We start from the raw sequence: 15922 nt of genomic DNA, 5'->3' as shown, positions 1-15922 counted from the left end.
GGAAGGGGAATCCTCGCCGCCGCTGCTGCTCCTCGCCGCCTTCGCTGCCGTTGTTCCTTGTCGTTCGGTCCTCGATCGTCGCTAGATCTCACCGCCAGATCTCGTCGCTGCTCCTCTCCCTTGTTCGCCGTCGACGCCAGCAGATCCGAGAGGTTGGATGTCGCGCGCCTCTCACCATTTTTGCTGCTCCTCCTCGCTCAGTCGCCGGTCATCGTTGCTCCTCACCGTCCGTTTCTTCTCCTTGGCCGTTTCTTCTCCTCCCCGTTTCTGCTACTCACCGTTTTTGTTATTTATATTGTTGAATTTGTTTGATTTGTGGATTTTGTTAATTACATTGATTTCTGATTATGCTCCTCGCCGTTTGTTGATTTTGTTAATTTCTGCTGATTATATTTCTAATTTCATTCTGCTTCTAGTTCTGGTTCTGCTTCTGGTTGCTTGTGTTTATAGTTCTGGTTGCTTGTGCTTTTGGTTCTGATTTTGCTTCTAATTCAATTTCATTATGCACCTGCTTCTGGTTGTTTGTACTTCTGGTTTTAGTTTTGATTCTAATTCCATTATTTCTGCTTCTACTTCTGGTTGTTTTTTTTTAATGTTTATTATATTGTTGGATTGTTGTTGTTACTCATGCTTCGATGAAGATGGTGGTGGTGGTGGGTTCTAGTTCAGCTTCAGCTTCTGTTCTATTTCTGGGTGATTTTGGGGAAGAAGGGGAGGGTACTTTTGTCCGAAAGACGATTTTAATACTAAGTTAAATATTTGGGACCATTTTATAGCGAAAAAAAGACTGGGGATGAAATAACTTTTCAATCCCTACCTTAGGAACCAAAATCATACTTAACCATTATTATTATTATTATTATTATTATTATTATTATTATTATTATTATTATAGGGATAAGTACTTTTTTCATCTCTAAGATCTGGGGTCAAAATCAAAATCTTTTCCGACCTTTTTTCTTATTAAAATCATCCTCAACATTACAAAACGTTATAAAATCGTCTTTTTTCGAATTCTTGGACCAAAATACCCTCATCATCATCATTCTCCTCTTCACCTTCCTCACTCACGAACACCAACACCAACACCACCACCACCACCACCACCACCAAACAACAGCAACAACACCAAACCAAGAAGCAGAAACAGAAAGCTAGAAAGAAGTAACCCCCATCCCTCACCCCACTCCCTCACCGTAACCCCCCACCCCCTCACCCTACTCCCTCACTGTAACCCCCCCACCCCCCTTCCTCATGCCCCTCTCTTCATGGTCATCATCATCATCATCAACAAATTTTATCAACAACAACAAATTTTATCAAAAATCTAGAAATTCAAATTTCAGCAACAACAAATTTCATCAAAAATTCAGAAATTTCACAAAAAATTCAGTTCGCAGAAGAAGAAGAAGAAAAAGAAGAAGAAGCGGTGGTGCGGTGCGGTAGGGCGACAGGGTGGCAGGATGGCGGTGCGGTGGTGCGGCGGTATGGATAAGAAGAAGAAGAAGAAGGTCGTGCGGTGGTGCGGTGCGGTGGGGCAGGACGGCAGGGCAGCTGTGCGACAGGACGGCAAAGCGGCAGGGCAGGGCGGCGGTCCCCCTTCTCTCCCCCCTCCTCCCCCCTTTTTTTCTCGCGCCCCCCTTTCTTTTTCTCCCCACCCCCTTTTTTCTGTTTTTTATTTATTTTATATTTATTTTATTTTATAATTTTTTAATAATGAAAGGTAATTTGGTAAAAAAAATTGAAGTTGAAAAGGACGATTTTATAACGTTTTGTAACGTTAAGGATAATTTTAATAAGAAAAAAAAGATCGGGACGATTTTGATTTTGACCCCAGATCTTGGGGACGAAAAAAGTACTTATCCCTATATATATATATATATATATATATATATCTAATGAATAAATGAATTATTATTTTTTGTCAAAAAACATACAAAAAATAATGGTACAGTATTAATATATAATTAATAATAATTATTTTGTTTTATTTTATTTTTTTATGTGGTGTAATTGATACTAATAAATGTTATTGAATGTGTATTTGGTGATGATGATTGTATGAGCATATCTACTTACAATTTTATATAGTGCATACACATGTATATAATCTATGTTCAGACCACTTCTCAACATAACAAAATAAAACATACAAACAACAAGACATAAAACTAAACAAACCATAATAATATGCTTTTAGTTTAAGATAATATGAGACTTTGTACATCTCTTTTTGTTGAATTTGAAATTGTATTTGTAGTGAAGATGATTCAATAATAAGTTTTTTGAAAAATACCATATTAGAAATCAAATAAGTTTAATTTAACCCTTAAAAGTTAATTTGATTATAATATCTATTAATATTTTTTTCTAATAAATATTTGAAAAATTTATTAAGTCATGCAAAAGAATGGGACGGCAGATTGCTAAAGAATGGGATGGCAGATTGTTATATTTGACGGAAAAAAATATTGGAATTGATCTGTATATTAATTTTTTTTAGGGACTAAAATGATCGATTTTATAATTTTTGGATAATTATTCTGCCAAAAAATGATCGAGGACTGATTTGTGCCGGAGTAAAATTTTAAAAATGTTTTTGTATATTAATTTTTTTTGAAAACTAAAATGTATGCTTTTATAATTTTTCGAAACTAATTTGGGTAATATGGGTATTTTTAAGTAGTTAATATTAATTAATTTTTTATTATAAAATTATTTTTTAATTCTTATTTTTTAGAAAATTTAAAAATAAAATTTAAAATTTAAAATTTAAAATTTTTAAAAATAAACTGATGTTAACAGAAAAAACTTATCTTTTTAGTTTAACTCTATTTTTTTTTAAATAACAGCTCAAGTGGAAAGAAAGTTTACGGGCCACAAACTTCACAGTTCTAATGCATTTTGAGGTCACTTATAATTATTTGAAATCACTTACCAAGTGGGCCAATTAACCACTTCTGACTTAACCACCACTAACGAATCCTCTAATATTTGATAAGTAAGCTCATTTCTAATCATGGTAAACCGTTCCTTAGTTCCATGATTTCCCATATATATAATATTATAATATACAATATTTGATAATGAAGCACAACTGTGACTGGTCCAACTTTTTTTTCTCATTTTATTGACGAGCACTACCTAATAAATAAACGGAGGAAAAGTGGCAGCTCAAAAGCAGAAACCAATAATAAGCAATTGAAGATCCTCCATTTAATTTGCTCTCAGACTATATACATAGCAAGCCGTCCCTGTTAGTCACACATCTATCATTTCCACATAGCCTTTTGTCGCTTCAATGCACTCCCAAATATGAACAAACTTTAGTGGTAAGTGGCAAGATAGGGGACCTTCCTAAACAATTAACTTAGATGCCACCTATCCGATTAGAAATTTAGGTCATTGACGTGTCCCATGTAATATGTTTCCACATAAAAGATATCACCCACTCACTTCCCTCCTTTGTCTACATGCATGATACAGATATAGTATAGCTTGAAAACGATGTTGGTAATCGTATAGTGCCATATGATCAGCGGCCAAAATAGTTGTAATCTAATGGAGAGTTTAAATAGATAAAAGTTACAAAAGGAAGCAACACAAAGATTAATAATATAACTCATTGACAATAGTCATTCAACAACAAACTTGTTAAGCTACAGAGTCAAGAACATGAGATTCAGAAGATAGGACACTTCTGCTTACAAACTAACAATACAAAAGAGAACTTAAAAAAGGTATCACAAGGTTCATGAAGGAGAAGTAGCAAGATTTCTGATCCTACTTGAACGCCTAACAGGAGTTACTATTCCCACATCCCCATCTCCCTGCAAAAACAATGCAATGAAAAAACACATAAGAAACAAATTTATAGTGGATGAAAGATATATTGTTTTGTTAGATTGTGACAATAAAATAAAGGGAAATAAAATACATACCTGCTTGCTTGGAATTTTCTCGTACACTGTTAAGCTTCCATAGGATGATGTCGAACCCATGGAATAGTCTGAAGAGGCCCAAGATTCTCTCCTATAGTGCTTCTTGCTCTTCTTCTCTACGCTATGATCTTCATCCGACTGGTTTATTGCTTTATCACCTTGGGATGAACCCTGCTGAAAGCTGCTCATTTCTGAAGGGCAATGCTCTTCAAGCACGTCCATTTCTGTGGGTCCATTCCTGAGAGATGACTTCTCTGGAGAAATTTGCTTTTTGTTCAGAGTTTGCAATGAGTTGTTGGCATGCAACTCCTTACCAATCAAAGGTTGCTCCACAGAGCTGGTGACCCTTTTGCTTCCGATTTTACCTTTCCTTGAAAAGTTGAAAGATACAAGAGCAATTATAAGTGCACCTCCACAGAGCAGCAAATATAGCATCATACGTGGAGTTATGTCAGTTGTTTCAGATCTCTTTTCATTCCTGGTGATTGCAGCATCTACTGTTGCATAATTTGCCTCTGCTTCTTCATCATAGACTTCAGCATGAATTTTTTCAACTTCTGAGCCTAAACTAGGCAAATTCTCTAGACCTTCGTTACTTGGTTTTTCAATATTGAAAAACCTGGCACCATCTCCTAGTGTCTGCTTCACATCAATATGGATATCAGATTCAACATTGAAGAAGTGAGCATCCTCTTCTTGTGCATGCATTGCTTCTGAAATTTCTGCTTCAGCCAGTTGCAAAGCCTGCTCTGGTATAATTCCTGCTTGGCCCTTAAGTACGTCATCCAATTCTGAAACACCTTCAACATTGAAATAAACGTTGCCTTCTTGTTCTTGCTTTGCATCTGAATTTCCGGCTTCAGTAAGTTGCAAAGACTGCTCTGGTTGTGGAGCATCTAAAGCACTTTCAGCTTCAGTAATTACTTCCAGTTCTTGCTGAACTTGTTCTTCATATATCTCATAATGCTCTTCTGAAATATCTTCACTATCATCCTCATCATCAGCATCAATGTCTGAGATGACTTCACTTTCTTGAATGTGAAGTACTGTTGATTGGATTTCGGCATCAACAACTTCATTTTTGCCCCTACGAAATACATGGTACTGATTAACCACAACATGATCCGGCACAACGGTCAAGTTGTAGTATTGCAACTGGGCCAAACTATGAATTTGTAGTCCTCTAACTTTGGATATCAGCTCAGATATTGATGTTAAGGACTTAATAAACCGGATATGGAGATTCTGAGCTAACCAATCGAATTTTGCTTTTGCAAACTGGGTGAATTGATCAAAGTTGGCCCTTGCAAAATCTGAAAGTTGAGACGCTTCATAAGCCTCATACATGTCTTCAAACACTGTATGATGAACCACCGGAGAATTGATGACTGAGATGGAGAGAACAGCAAATGAGAGGAGAATAATCAGACCAAAAGCCAATGATTTCATAGAGAAGCGGCGCTTAGGGTTGGCTTCAATGGTTCCCTCAGCAGGACTTGGTTCATCAGAACCTTGGCTTTCTTCTTCCTCCATAACTGCCTCATCCGAAGAGACCTCCTCTGCTTCCTTCTGTGAACCTTCGGACTGAGAATCCTCTGTAACTTCTGTATCAGAGAAGCTACCAGATATGATACTCTCACTGCAAAGTTCCATCCTTGGTCTAGGTTTGTAATGAAGAAACTTCGGTCTAGGGGAGAGATAGTTTGTTTTAGGATCGTAAGGTGGCATCAAGGGATCGGCATCAAGAGGAGCTAAGATGGTTGCTGTGGATGAAGCTGGAGGTGGGGTAGGACTAAGCTTGAAAGTTGGGTCAAGGTTAACACAATCATGATCGAGGGAAACAGTTTCAAATGAAGGTTCTGTCTCAATGTTATCATCCTCTAGAACCAAAGGAACATTCAGATCATGTTCAGCCTCAAATGACACATCAGTGTCATTATTTGGAACCAAAGGAACACTGATATCATGGACAGTTTCACTTTCATCACTCAAATCTTCCTCAGATGTCAAACTAGAGCGGCTACTATGTGATTCCTCAAAATTTGGAACCACGTCAAATATAGAATCTAGTTTTCTCTCTTCTACTAGATCAAGGTGGTCTGATTGCAAGCCACCACATTCCAAGGGTTCTGCAAAAGTTACCTTGCGAACGTTGCTTTTGGCCTCTGCAGATGGAACAGAATCTGGAACTGGCCCATTCCTCTCAAACAGCACTTTTTTCCTCGGAGATTCAATAATCTTGCAGGAAGCAGAGATGGTAGGAGACATGAAATTCTTTGAGCCCTTCAAGCAAGCAGCTGGTGATCGAACCTTCCCGGGCTTCAATGTCTGATCTTTCCCATTTTCTTTGTCATCAACGTACCGCAAAGACCCCCCACTTTCTCTGCCCGCAACACTGTTCCTTACCTGAAAATCTACAGGATACCAAAAGTCCAAAACCACAAATTGAAGATTAAGTAGTGAATCGGAAACCCTAAAATGTTTTGACTTTTGAGAAAGCTAAAATCTTTTGAACATAAATCTAAGCAGATTTCAAATAACCAGTAATAAGTAAATAGGAGGGGGAAAAAATAAAAGAGGAAAGGAAAAAAGGAAAGGAACCTGAAGGACTGTTGGCGGGAGTGTTGGGGAAAACGGATCTAGAACTAGTAGGGTTTGCGACTAGGGAGGGCTTAGAGAATGGGTTTCCGATAAAACTCTTCCTGATAGGGTTGCTGATTTCTGAACTTCTTCTAGGGCTTGAATTTGATGCCACTGATGGCAAGGACTTGTTGTTAGAAGGCATGGCCACGAATTGAGTAGGAACAGAATGATAGTGACGACGAAGAAGGAGGAGGAGGATTTGAGAAATTCTCGACTGGGATATAATTGTAACGTCTATATTTTCCAAACGAGAATTTAAATTTGACTCTGGAAATTTAAACGGTCAACAAATCTGAACGGTTGGAATAAGCTAGCCGTTGAAGGAATAGAGGGTAGAGGCTAACTTTTTCATATGGGCTGGGCTTATACACTGACAATGCAGCCGTTGCACATGCAAATAATATTGCAATTCCTTCCAAATTAATAATAATAATAATAATAATAATAATAATAGTAAAAAAGTATATTTTTTTATTCTATTTTAATTTTGTCCTTAAAATTTTTTATTTGTACTAAATATACTATTGACAACTAAATTTTTAAAAATTTTAAAAAATTTAGGATTAATTCAACAATAATACATGATATCTATGTCTAATTTGCTTGTATAAAAAGTTATTCTTGTGAAGTTGTTACTAAATTCATCCTAGTTTTTTTTTTGAAAAATTAGTCACCAGAAATATATTTGATGTAAATCGAAAATTTCTGAGACAAAATTGAAACAAAATAAAATTTAGGGGCATTTTTTAGATTTTTAACAAATTTTAAAGACAAAAAAATACTTTATCCTAATAAAAATAATATAATTTTTTATTTAAAAATCGTTAGATAATTTAACATATTTAACTAAATTATTATCTAACGACTTTTAATTATCGATTTTACAGACAACGTGTTAATTGATTTAGTCCGTCTTTTATAATTTGTATGCAATTCTCATAATACTCCATAGTTTGCACCTTTTACAAATTATTTTATATCTCATATCTTTCCTCCAAAATTTTCAAAACATTAAAAAGATAAGTTGAAGAGTAATAATGATCTTACTTGCGGAGATGTAGAACAGATCAAATAATTCAAAAGTGTGCGTCAAAAATCAAATTCCAATTCATTCTTCAATTTCGTCATTCATTTGAGATTGGAGACCACTTTGACCTCAAAGAACTACTAGAAAGATATTAGATTGTAAATTTTGGTGGCTCAAACTATTCAAAGATGCAAACCACTTTTGTTAATTTTGCATTAATGTCAAAAATTTGAAAATACATCCTAAAATGATAAAATGTCCCAACAACCTATGTTGGTTTGTGAAATCTTTGATATTTAAAAAATTGATTTCATGGGACCATTTTTTAGTTCAAATGGATTTTTTTACATCTTGTTAATGGTTGACTATATTTTAAAGTGGGTGGAACTAATTTCAATCAACAATGATGATGCTAACATCGTTGTATCTTTTGTAAGAAACAATGTCATTTGTTGACTATATTTTAAAGTGGGTGGAACTAATTTCAATCCACAGTGATGATGCTAACATCGTTGTATCTTTTGTAAGAAACAATGTTATTTGTCGTTCTGAATCACCACGAGTAATTATGAGTGATTAAGAAATCGACTTTTGTAATAGAAAAATAGAGGCATGTGAACCACTCTATCACCTCAAACAAATGGCCAAGCGGAGATATCAAATAGAAAAATCAAGAGTTAAAAGATGCTCCATAGACATACTAAACTACTTACAAAATACCAACTGAAATGAGCTCATTCTGGATTATTTATGGCAAAGCTTGTCATTGTTCACTAAAAATAGAGCACAAGATCTATTAAACGGTAAAAGAGTGAAATATAGACTTAAAGAAGGTGGGCATTGACAGGAAGCTTCAATGGAAGGAATTGGCATGCCCAAGGCTAGAAGCCTATAAAAATGCTAGACTTTACAAAGATAAAGCCAAGATATTTTATGATCTTAACATTTAGAGAAAATATTTTTCGGTTAGTGATAGAGTGTTGCTCTATAATTTAAGATTTTGGTTGATGTCGAGTAAATTGAGATCAATATGGGACAGGCCATATAAGGTGGAGAAGGTCACGCCTTATGGAGTGATAGAATTGAACCACCTTCAAGTGAAACAACTTTCTTAATCATTGGACTTCCGGTGAAACTCTACTACAAACAACATCACAATAAGGAAGTTGAGGTGTTTTTTTTGAAAAATACATCTAAGGAGATGCATTGAAATTTATGGATGTCCAACTTAAGAATAATAAACAAAAGTGTTAAGTGAAAGACATCTCATTATGGTAATATCTTTCAATCTTTTTATGTTCATAGATTTCTTTAATTTTTGAACCACTTTAATTTTCATTTGCTTGGTTATAGGTTTAATTTGCTTAATCTGTTAGAATTTGTTTTAGAGTGTATACATGTGTTAGAATATGTTAGAATGTTTCTTATTCCCTATTTAAAAAAAAAACGGTCAGTAGCGAATCGTTGCTTGCACAACCTTTTTATGCGCGCGCAAGGCTAGTTAGAAGCAAAATCGTGCATGCGTGGCCCTTTTGTGCAGTGAGACCTTGGTTAGTGTGAAAACCAAGGTTAAGAGAATTGAACCGTTCATTGAACTGAGTTTAATGGTCTAATTAGAGTCGAACTTAGTTGAACCGATTTAATTAAATATACAATAAAATTATTAAAAATTCAATATATAATTTTAAATATTCAAATTCAATGATTTTTAAACTAATAAAATTTAAAATTACAATTTCACTTAATGACTTATTCATATTTTATCATTAAAAATTTACAAAATAAAAAATTTCTAATTAACTTCTAAATTTTAATTGTGTAATTAACAATAATATTCATCACATCAGCAATAAAAATTTAGAATAAAAAAATTTTCAATAATAACTTCTAATAATCAAGTAATCAACAATGATAAAAAACCATAATTCTAAAAATTGGACTGGCTGACCGGTCTAATCACAAACCAGACATCAATGTTATTCGGCTCAACGTCAAAAACTGATGTCCTTAAAACTGGCTAAAATTGATGAACCGGCCAAGAACCAGCTAGTTAGACTGAACCGGGATCCAACTGGTTCTCGTGAAGCGACGTCATTTTGCGCGTTGTAAAGAAAAAGAACGCGCTAGGTTCTCCTCAGTCCTCACCCCCGTTACTCCGGTGCCGGCTGCGGCGGAGACAATAAACGCTAACGGAAGGTATCGATCGTGACAATCTCACCTCACCTTCAATAAACCTTCAGAGCTCGTCCCTCAAAAGTAACCCTAGCCTCCTCCACCGCCGCCGCTGTTCTTCTTACTGCTGCTGTCCATCGCGCTCAAAATCTTTGTCTGTTATTCATGCTCCAGCCTCTCTCCTCATTCGCCAATCTCCAGCTTCTTCGTCGTGCTCGTTGAGTCGGTGTGCTCCAAGTCTCCAATCCCTCTTCCTGCTCACTCGCGCTTCGCCCGCCGTCCCTCGTCGTCTCGTCAACATTAAATTTCAAGTTTGGAATTTAGGTAACAACTTTACTCATCTTGATTCAATGCAAATGTTTTTGGCGGATTTGTGGTTCTAGATTTGGAACCAAATAAAGAAATTATTCTAAATGCATGCCAGTTTAGAAACTTGGCAACCCATGATCAGAAATTACTTAGTCACCCCATGGTTTAGATGACTACACAGTTAAAATTTGTGTCTCTGTTTCTGAATGTGTTTTTCTGGGGGGGGGGGGGGATTCATCACTGGTTGCTGTACACATACAATGTGAAATTACTCTATCTCATGCTAAATACATTCCTACAACTAGTTATAATGCACTGAGGTTTTGTTAAAATTGTTCTGAAAATCTTGATGAGTAGAAAAAATTGTACTGTGTTGTTGTGCTGAGATTTTGTACTGCTACATACTTGGGATTCAGGGTTTTTGTTGATGATTTATTTGAGTCTTCGTCCGCCGCAGTCAGTGGTCGCTTCTTATTCGTTTTTTTTTAATGGTCTTTTCAGAAATCATTGAATGTTTTGTTTTTATTGAATGATTATTGATTAGCTCTGACTGCTTTGTTCTGCTGTTGTTGTGTGGTTTATGATTTTTTGGGTAGTGATATGCTGCTGGTGATGTGCTGCTTTGTGTTTCTGTTTTGTGACTTAATTATGCCTAGATTGTGACTACTCTGTTCTTGCTGTCCTTTGAATGCTGGAAATAACCTTAGAATATGTGTAGATTGTCATGCTGTGCTAAAAATATATCCAAAATTTATAGTAGGGAGATCATTGTGCGTGATAGAGCATGATTTCACATATTTAAAGAGGGTGAATGTTCTTGCAGAAATTATTGGTGAATCCAGAAGTAAACAAATGCTTCTGATATCATTTTGATGTGGTTTCATAGATAAATTAGATACAGTTTTTCATTCTGTTGTACTTATTGTAATGAAAGTGAAAGAAATGTCTGTGTAGGCAAAGTTATGACTCTGGAAATTGACAATTTTTTGCACTTAATTCTAATATTCTTTTGTTATTATGAGAAAGGAACATGTAAAGTAGCAATTGCAGCACACTTATAAACTCAATTAAGCACTAAAAGTAACGAGAACCATGTCACAGGAGCCGATATGTTGAAGCAATTGAAACTAATCCATATGCTGAAGAACGACTATCTTGTCAAAAGTTGCATCTATAATTTAAAACAAAGGCTCTAAAATAATGCAGCATCACAAGATATATTCAGTTAACTATGAACTATCACTGTCCAGCATATAATTTATTTATTATTTTATTCTAAAACGTTTTTTTTAGTTAAATCACGGTTGGATCGGTTGGACCAATGAACCAGTAAACTAGTGACTAGAGCAGTTTGATGACCGGTCCTGTTCTTAGAACTTTGTTTAGTTTGAATTTCTTTCATTTAATATGAGTTTTTTTTAATGGTCTGGTTTGGATTGGGTTTAAAATCCAAAATCTGAAATTTTTTGCACAGCCCTACTGGCATGCATAAGTGTCAAATATTCAAAATAAATACATCTAAGTATCAACAATTTCAGCAAAACAAGCAATCCAGAGAAAATCATCAAGAGAGTCAAGCATTGTCAAATCTTTCAGCAACAATGAGCAGTTCAACAACAGCCATCAATAACAGTTAAGTATTGAGTTCTAATTTGGTTGGTTGATTCTTACTACTACATAGTTCAAAAATGCAGTTTTTTTCCCCATAAGAGTAGAATGCATTATGTGTGTTTAAAAATTTGCAGCTGCTGAATAATAGAGTTATCAACTAGAATGGTTAATTGTAACTTTAGTGGACGTTTGGATTTTTACCCTGAGCTGTGATCCGCCATCCTTATCACAGTCGAGGTTACTAATTTCCTTTTTTTTTTTATTTCAGGTTCAGTCCCTGTTTGAGGTTGATATTAAGCAACTTCCAGAATAGATTGATATTATGGAAGTAATTTTGGTTTTCGAATCACACTCTCCATTGGAGGCTTTTTTAGTTCGCGCGCACAACACATTAGCCTCACTAGCTTGTAGCCCCTTTCACCTCATCTTCTATGATGTTCTTCTTCCTCTTCACTTTCTTTTCTAGTTTCTCTTTCTATCTTCACCTTCTAACTTTAGCAACCAAATAACACAAATATAAGATGACACTCTACATGCCATTGTTCAGGACATGTTCTACATTAAGATCACTCACCCAGCTCCATGCCCACCTTATCGTAACTGGACTCCACAACGACCCACTTCCCTCCACAAAGCTCATTGAGTCATATTCTCAAATGGGTTCCCTCCATTCATCAAGGCTCGTTTTTGACACCCACCCATCTCCTGATTCCTTCATGTTAGGTGTCCTCATCAAGTGTTATCTCTGGAACCACCTTTTTCACCAAGTGGTTTCACTCTACCATAGTCACATTCACATGGGTAGCTTCGTTTTTGTGTACCCTTCTGTTCTGAAGGCTGTCTCTGGTGTTGGGGACTTGGTTACCGGAAGAAAGGTCCATGGTACGGTGATTAAGTCCGGCCTCGAAGCAGATGCTGTAATTGGAACCTCGTTGTTGTGTATGTATGGTGAATTGTGCTGTTTGGGTGATGCCCAGAAGGTGTTCGATGAAATGCCTGAGAGGGACTTGGTTTCGTGGAGTTCTGTTATCTCTTGTTATGTTGAGAATGGAAGGCCCAGTGAAGGGTTGAAGATGTTTCGCGGGATGGTTTCGGAGCAAATTAGTCCTGACAAGATCACTTTGCTTAGTGTAGCCGAAGGTTGTGCTAAAGTTGGTTGCCTGAGGCTGGTGAAATCAATCCACGGGTATGCAATCAGAAGTGACATGGTTGGTGATGCCAGTTTGAGTAATGCACTTATCATTATGTATGGCCAATGCGGTCACTTGCGAAGAGCAGAAGGGCTCTTTAAATTCCTCGCTGATCGAAGTACTGCCTGTTGGACTTCTATGATTTCGTCCTATAATCGAAATGAGTGCTTTAGAGAAGCACTTGCGAGTTTTATCCTGATGCAGGAGTCACAAGTGGAACCAAATGCAGTGACAATGATTAATGCTCTGTATTCATGTGCTAGATTAGGCCGGTTGAAAGAGGGGAAGTCAGTTCATTGCTTTATTTTAAGAAAAGCAATGGATTTAGGAGATCTTGATCTCGGTCCTCCGCTAGTGGAGTTTTATGCTGCATGTTGGGAACCAAGTAGTTGTCATAAACTTCTTTATATAACTGAAAATATTGTGTCATGGAATATACTTATATCGTTTTATGCTAGGGAGGGTTTACATGACAATGCAATGGTACTCTTTGCTAATATGTTGGGTAAGGGGTTAATGCCGGACTCATATAGCCTAGCAAGTTCTATTTCAGCAAGTGCGGGCATTGGTTCGATAGAATTCGGACAGCAGATACACAACCATGCCTTGAAAAGAGGCTTCATAGATGAATTTGTTCAGAACTCCTTGATAGACATGTATTTAAAATGCGGCTTTGCAGACTTGGCATACCTGGTTTTTGACAAGATTACAGAAAAAAGCATTGTGACATGGAACTGCATGATTTCTGGGCTTTCTCAGAATGGGCTTTCGGTAGCAGCACTCAAACTATTTGATCAGATGTACTTCAATTGTCTGAAAATTGATGAAGTAACCTTGTTATGTGCAATTCAAGCTTGTTCCAATTTGGGCTATCTTGAGGAGGGAAAATGGATTCATCATAAGATCATTGTATTTGGTGTACAGAGTGACCTTTATATTAATACAGCTTTGATTGATATGTATGCCAAATCTGGAGACCTTCAAACAGCCAAACAAGTTTTCGATATCATGCCAGAGAAAAGCGTGGTGACATGGAGTGCCATGATTGCTGCTTATGGTGTACACGGTCAAATGATTGCGGCTGGTTCACTCTTCACAAAAATGGTAGAGTCAGGCATCAGACCAAATGAAGTAACCTTCATGAATATCTTATCTGCATGCAGGCATGCTGGATCAATGGAGGCTGGAAAATTCTATTTCAACTCGATGAGGGATTATGGCATAGAGCCTAACATAGAACATTTTGCCTCTATAGTCGACCTCCTAAGCCGCGCTGGCGATCTTGATGGAGCGCACAAAATAATTAAATCAATGCTCTTCCCTATAGATTCTAGCATATGGGGAGCTCTACTTAACGGATGCCGAATTCACGGTAGGAAAGACCTGATTCGACAAATCAACAAAGACCTTCAAGAAATAAGCACAGATGATACAGGGTACTATACGTTGTTATCTAATATATATGCCGAAGGAGGATACCTCCAAGAATCCAGAGCGGTGAGAACAAAGATGGAAGGGATGGGACTAAAGAAGGTTCCTGGGTATAGCACCGTTGAGGTTAATAGGAAAATCTACAGATTTGGAGCTGGGGATGCTTCTGAATGTAGAGAAATTTACATGTTTGAAGAACACTTACGAAGTTTGGGACAACTATGTGACATAGAAGGATATAATAGTATATTTTCTGAGGATTATACTGTTAAGAGCTTGCAGAGAAAAGCTAGTAGTTATATTTGCAATAAATTGGTCACACTTTAGAAATAATGGCATACTTTAAAAACTTAAGGACCTTTTCCAAAACCTTTTAGAAGTAGAGTCAAATTTAACCTTTTGTTATTGTTAATGATTGATGCTTGCTTGATCATACCTAGGTAAATTACATTAAGCTCCCTTGTTAAGAAACATTACACTCAACATGCGTTGATTGCTCATGCCTATATTGATCACCCCAAAAAAGAGGCCAATGTAATGTTTAGTGTGACATTCTATAAAATACAAGAATACAGTGTTCTATAATTTAAATAAGATATGAGATATATTTACAAATAGAGAGGTAGCATATGTATTATCGCCTAACTCAAACGAGGTTAGCACCAGTTAGTATTATGCCTCATAAGATGGAGAAACCCTAAACTTGAACCAATCTCCTGCTGCATCATGCTAAAGCTTTTGTCACATGAAAGATGTTACTTGGACAAATTTCATCACCAACTATTTTATGTGAATGTTACTGCAAGTTTTTTTTTTATTTTTTTTTTCTAGTATTCTGCTTCTATTTATAATATATTAAAAATAAACTAAGGTAAACTTATGCCTGAAGGCAATTAAAGTCATTTTGCAATCCTTATTTTCGTTATGCTAAGAGCTTTTGTTTAGCATGATAGTCAATTTTGGGTCTAGTTAGTAGGTACTGGTTGGGGTAACTTGCCTCAGTAGGATTGGTGGTGTTTGGATTTCAATTATGGTGCTTTACAGGTCAGTTGTTTGGTCAAGAAAGGTGCTCAGAAAATAACACTTAGTATTGGCGATGGGGCCAATGATGTTAGCATCATTCAAGCTGCTCACCTTGGTGTTGGCATAAGTGGCTTAGAGGGATGCAAGCTGTGATGGCCAGTGATTTTGCTATTGCCCAGTTTCGATATCTTGCCGACTTGCTTCTAGTTCATGGCCGGTGGTCATATCTTCGAATATGCAAGGCGTTACATTTTTGCTAATTATACAGTTGTTTATGTGACTTTTTTCTCCTGTTTCAGTGTTTCTAACACCCTTGAATTTGGTTGTTTCAGGTGAATCTCACATTCACTCTAACCCAATTTTGGTTTACATTTCAAGCTGGGTTTTCTGGCCAGAGATTCTATGACGATTGGTTTCAGTCATCATATAATGTCATCTTCACAGCACTGCCTGTGATCATTGTTGGACTATTTGACAAGGTGGCATATTATCTCCCTCATTATTTCTGATAACAACACAACTTTCAGGAAATAAAGCAATAGAATTTTAGTAGCACTGTCTTGTGTAGAAACACA

At 36.3% G+C, this 15922-nt stretch overlaps 2 protein-coding genes across 3 annotated transcripts; one reads left to right on the top strand and one right to left on the bottom strand.

Moving 5' to 3' along the window:
• Positions 1-3609: 3609 nt before the first annotated feature.
• Positions 3610-6882, bottom strand: LOC112705765 (uncharacterized). The gene is made up of 3 exons (XM_025756727.3): positions 6543-6882; positions 3942-6355; positions 3610-3830 (listed from the first exon to the last, which is right to left on the bottom strand). The coding sequence occupies exons 1-3, from the start codon at positions 6724-6726 to the stop codon at positions 3753-3755; spliced, it is 2676 nt and encodes an 891-aa protein (XP_025612512.1). The 5' UTR covers positions 6727-6882; the 3' UTR covers positions 3610-3752.
• Positions 6883-9648: 2766 nt separating this feature from the next.
• Positions 9649-14939, top strand: LOC112705757 (putative pentatricopeptide repeat-containing protein At1g69350, mitochondrial). 2 transcript variants are annotated; one of them, XM_025756708.3, is made up of 3 exons: positions 9649-10107; positions 11631-11724; positions 11972-14939. In XM_025756708.3, exon 3 carries the CDS (start codon positions 12225-12227, stop codon positions 14649-14651), a length of 2427 nt encoding a protein of 808 aa, XP_025612493.1. In that variant the 5' UTR covers positions 9649-10107; positions 11631-11724; positions 11972-12224; the 3' UTR covers positions 14652-14939. The 2 variants fall into 2 exon arrangements, with proteins under 2 accessions (XP_025612493.1, XP_025612503.1); XM_025756718.3 differs by having other exon boundaries at positions 9699-10107; positions 11567-11724.
• Positions 14940-15922: the final 983 nt, after the last annotated feature.

The sequence above is a fragment of the Arachis hypogaea genome, chromosome 1 (genome assembly GCF_003086295.3).
Source record: "Arachis hypogaea cultivar Tifrunner chromosome 1, arahy.Tifrunner.gnm2.J5K5, whole genome shotgun sequence".
NCBI classification, from domain to species: domain Eukaryota; kingdom Viridiplantae; phylum Streptophyta; class Magnoliopsida; order Fabales; family Fabaceae; genus Arachis; species Arachis hypogaea.
The sequence above is the reverse complement of the archived record's forward strand: the minus strand, read 5'-3'. Positions and strand labels throughout refer to the sequence as shown.

Excerpts from the sequence above, each read along its gene's own strand:
- LOC112705765 (XM_025756727.3), bottom strand. The coding sequence starts at position 6,726 with ATGCCTTCTAACAACAAGTCCTTGCCATCAGTGGCATCAAATTCAAGC. Across the intron at positions 6,356-6,542 it reads TCCCGCCAACAGTCCTTCAG|ATTTTCAGGTAAGGAACAGT; the intron begins GTTCCTTTCCTT and ends GGTATCCTGTAG. Across the intron at positions 3,831-3,941 it reads AGAAAATTCCAAGCAAGCAG|GGAGATGGGGATGTGGGAAT; the intron begins GTATGTATTTTA and ends TTGTTTTTGCAG.
- LOC112705757 (XM_025756708.3), top strand. The coding sequence starts at position 12,225 with ATGACACTCTACATGCCATTGTTCAGGACATGTTCTACATTAAGATCA.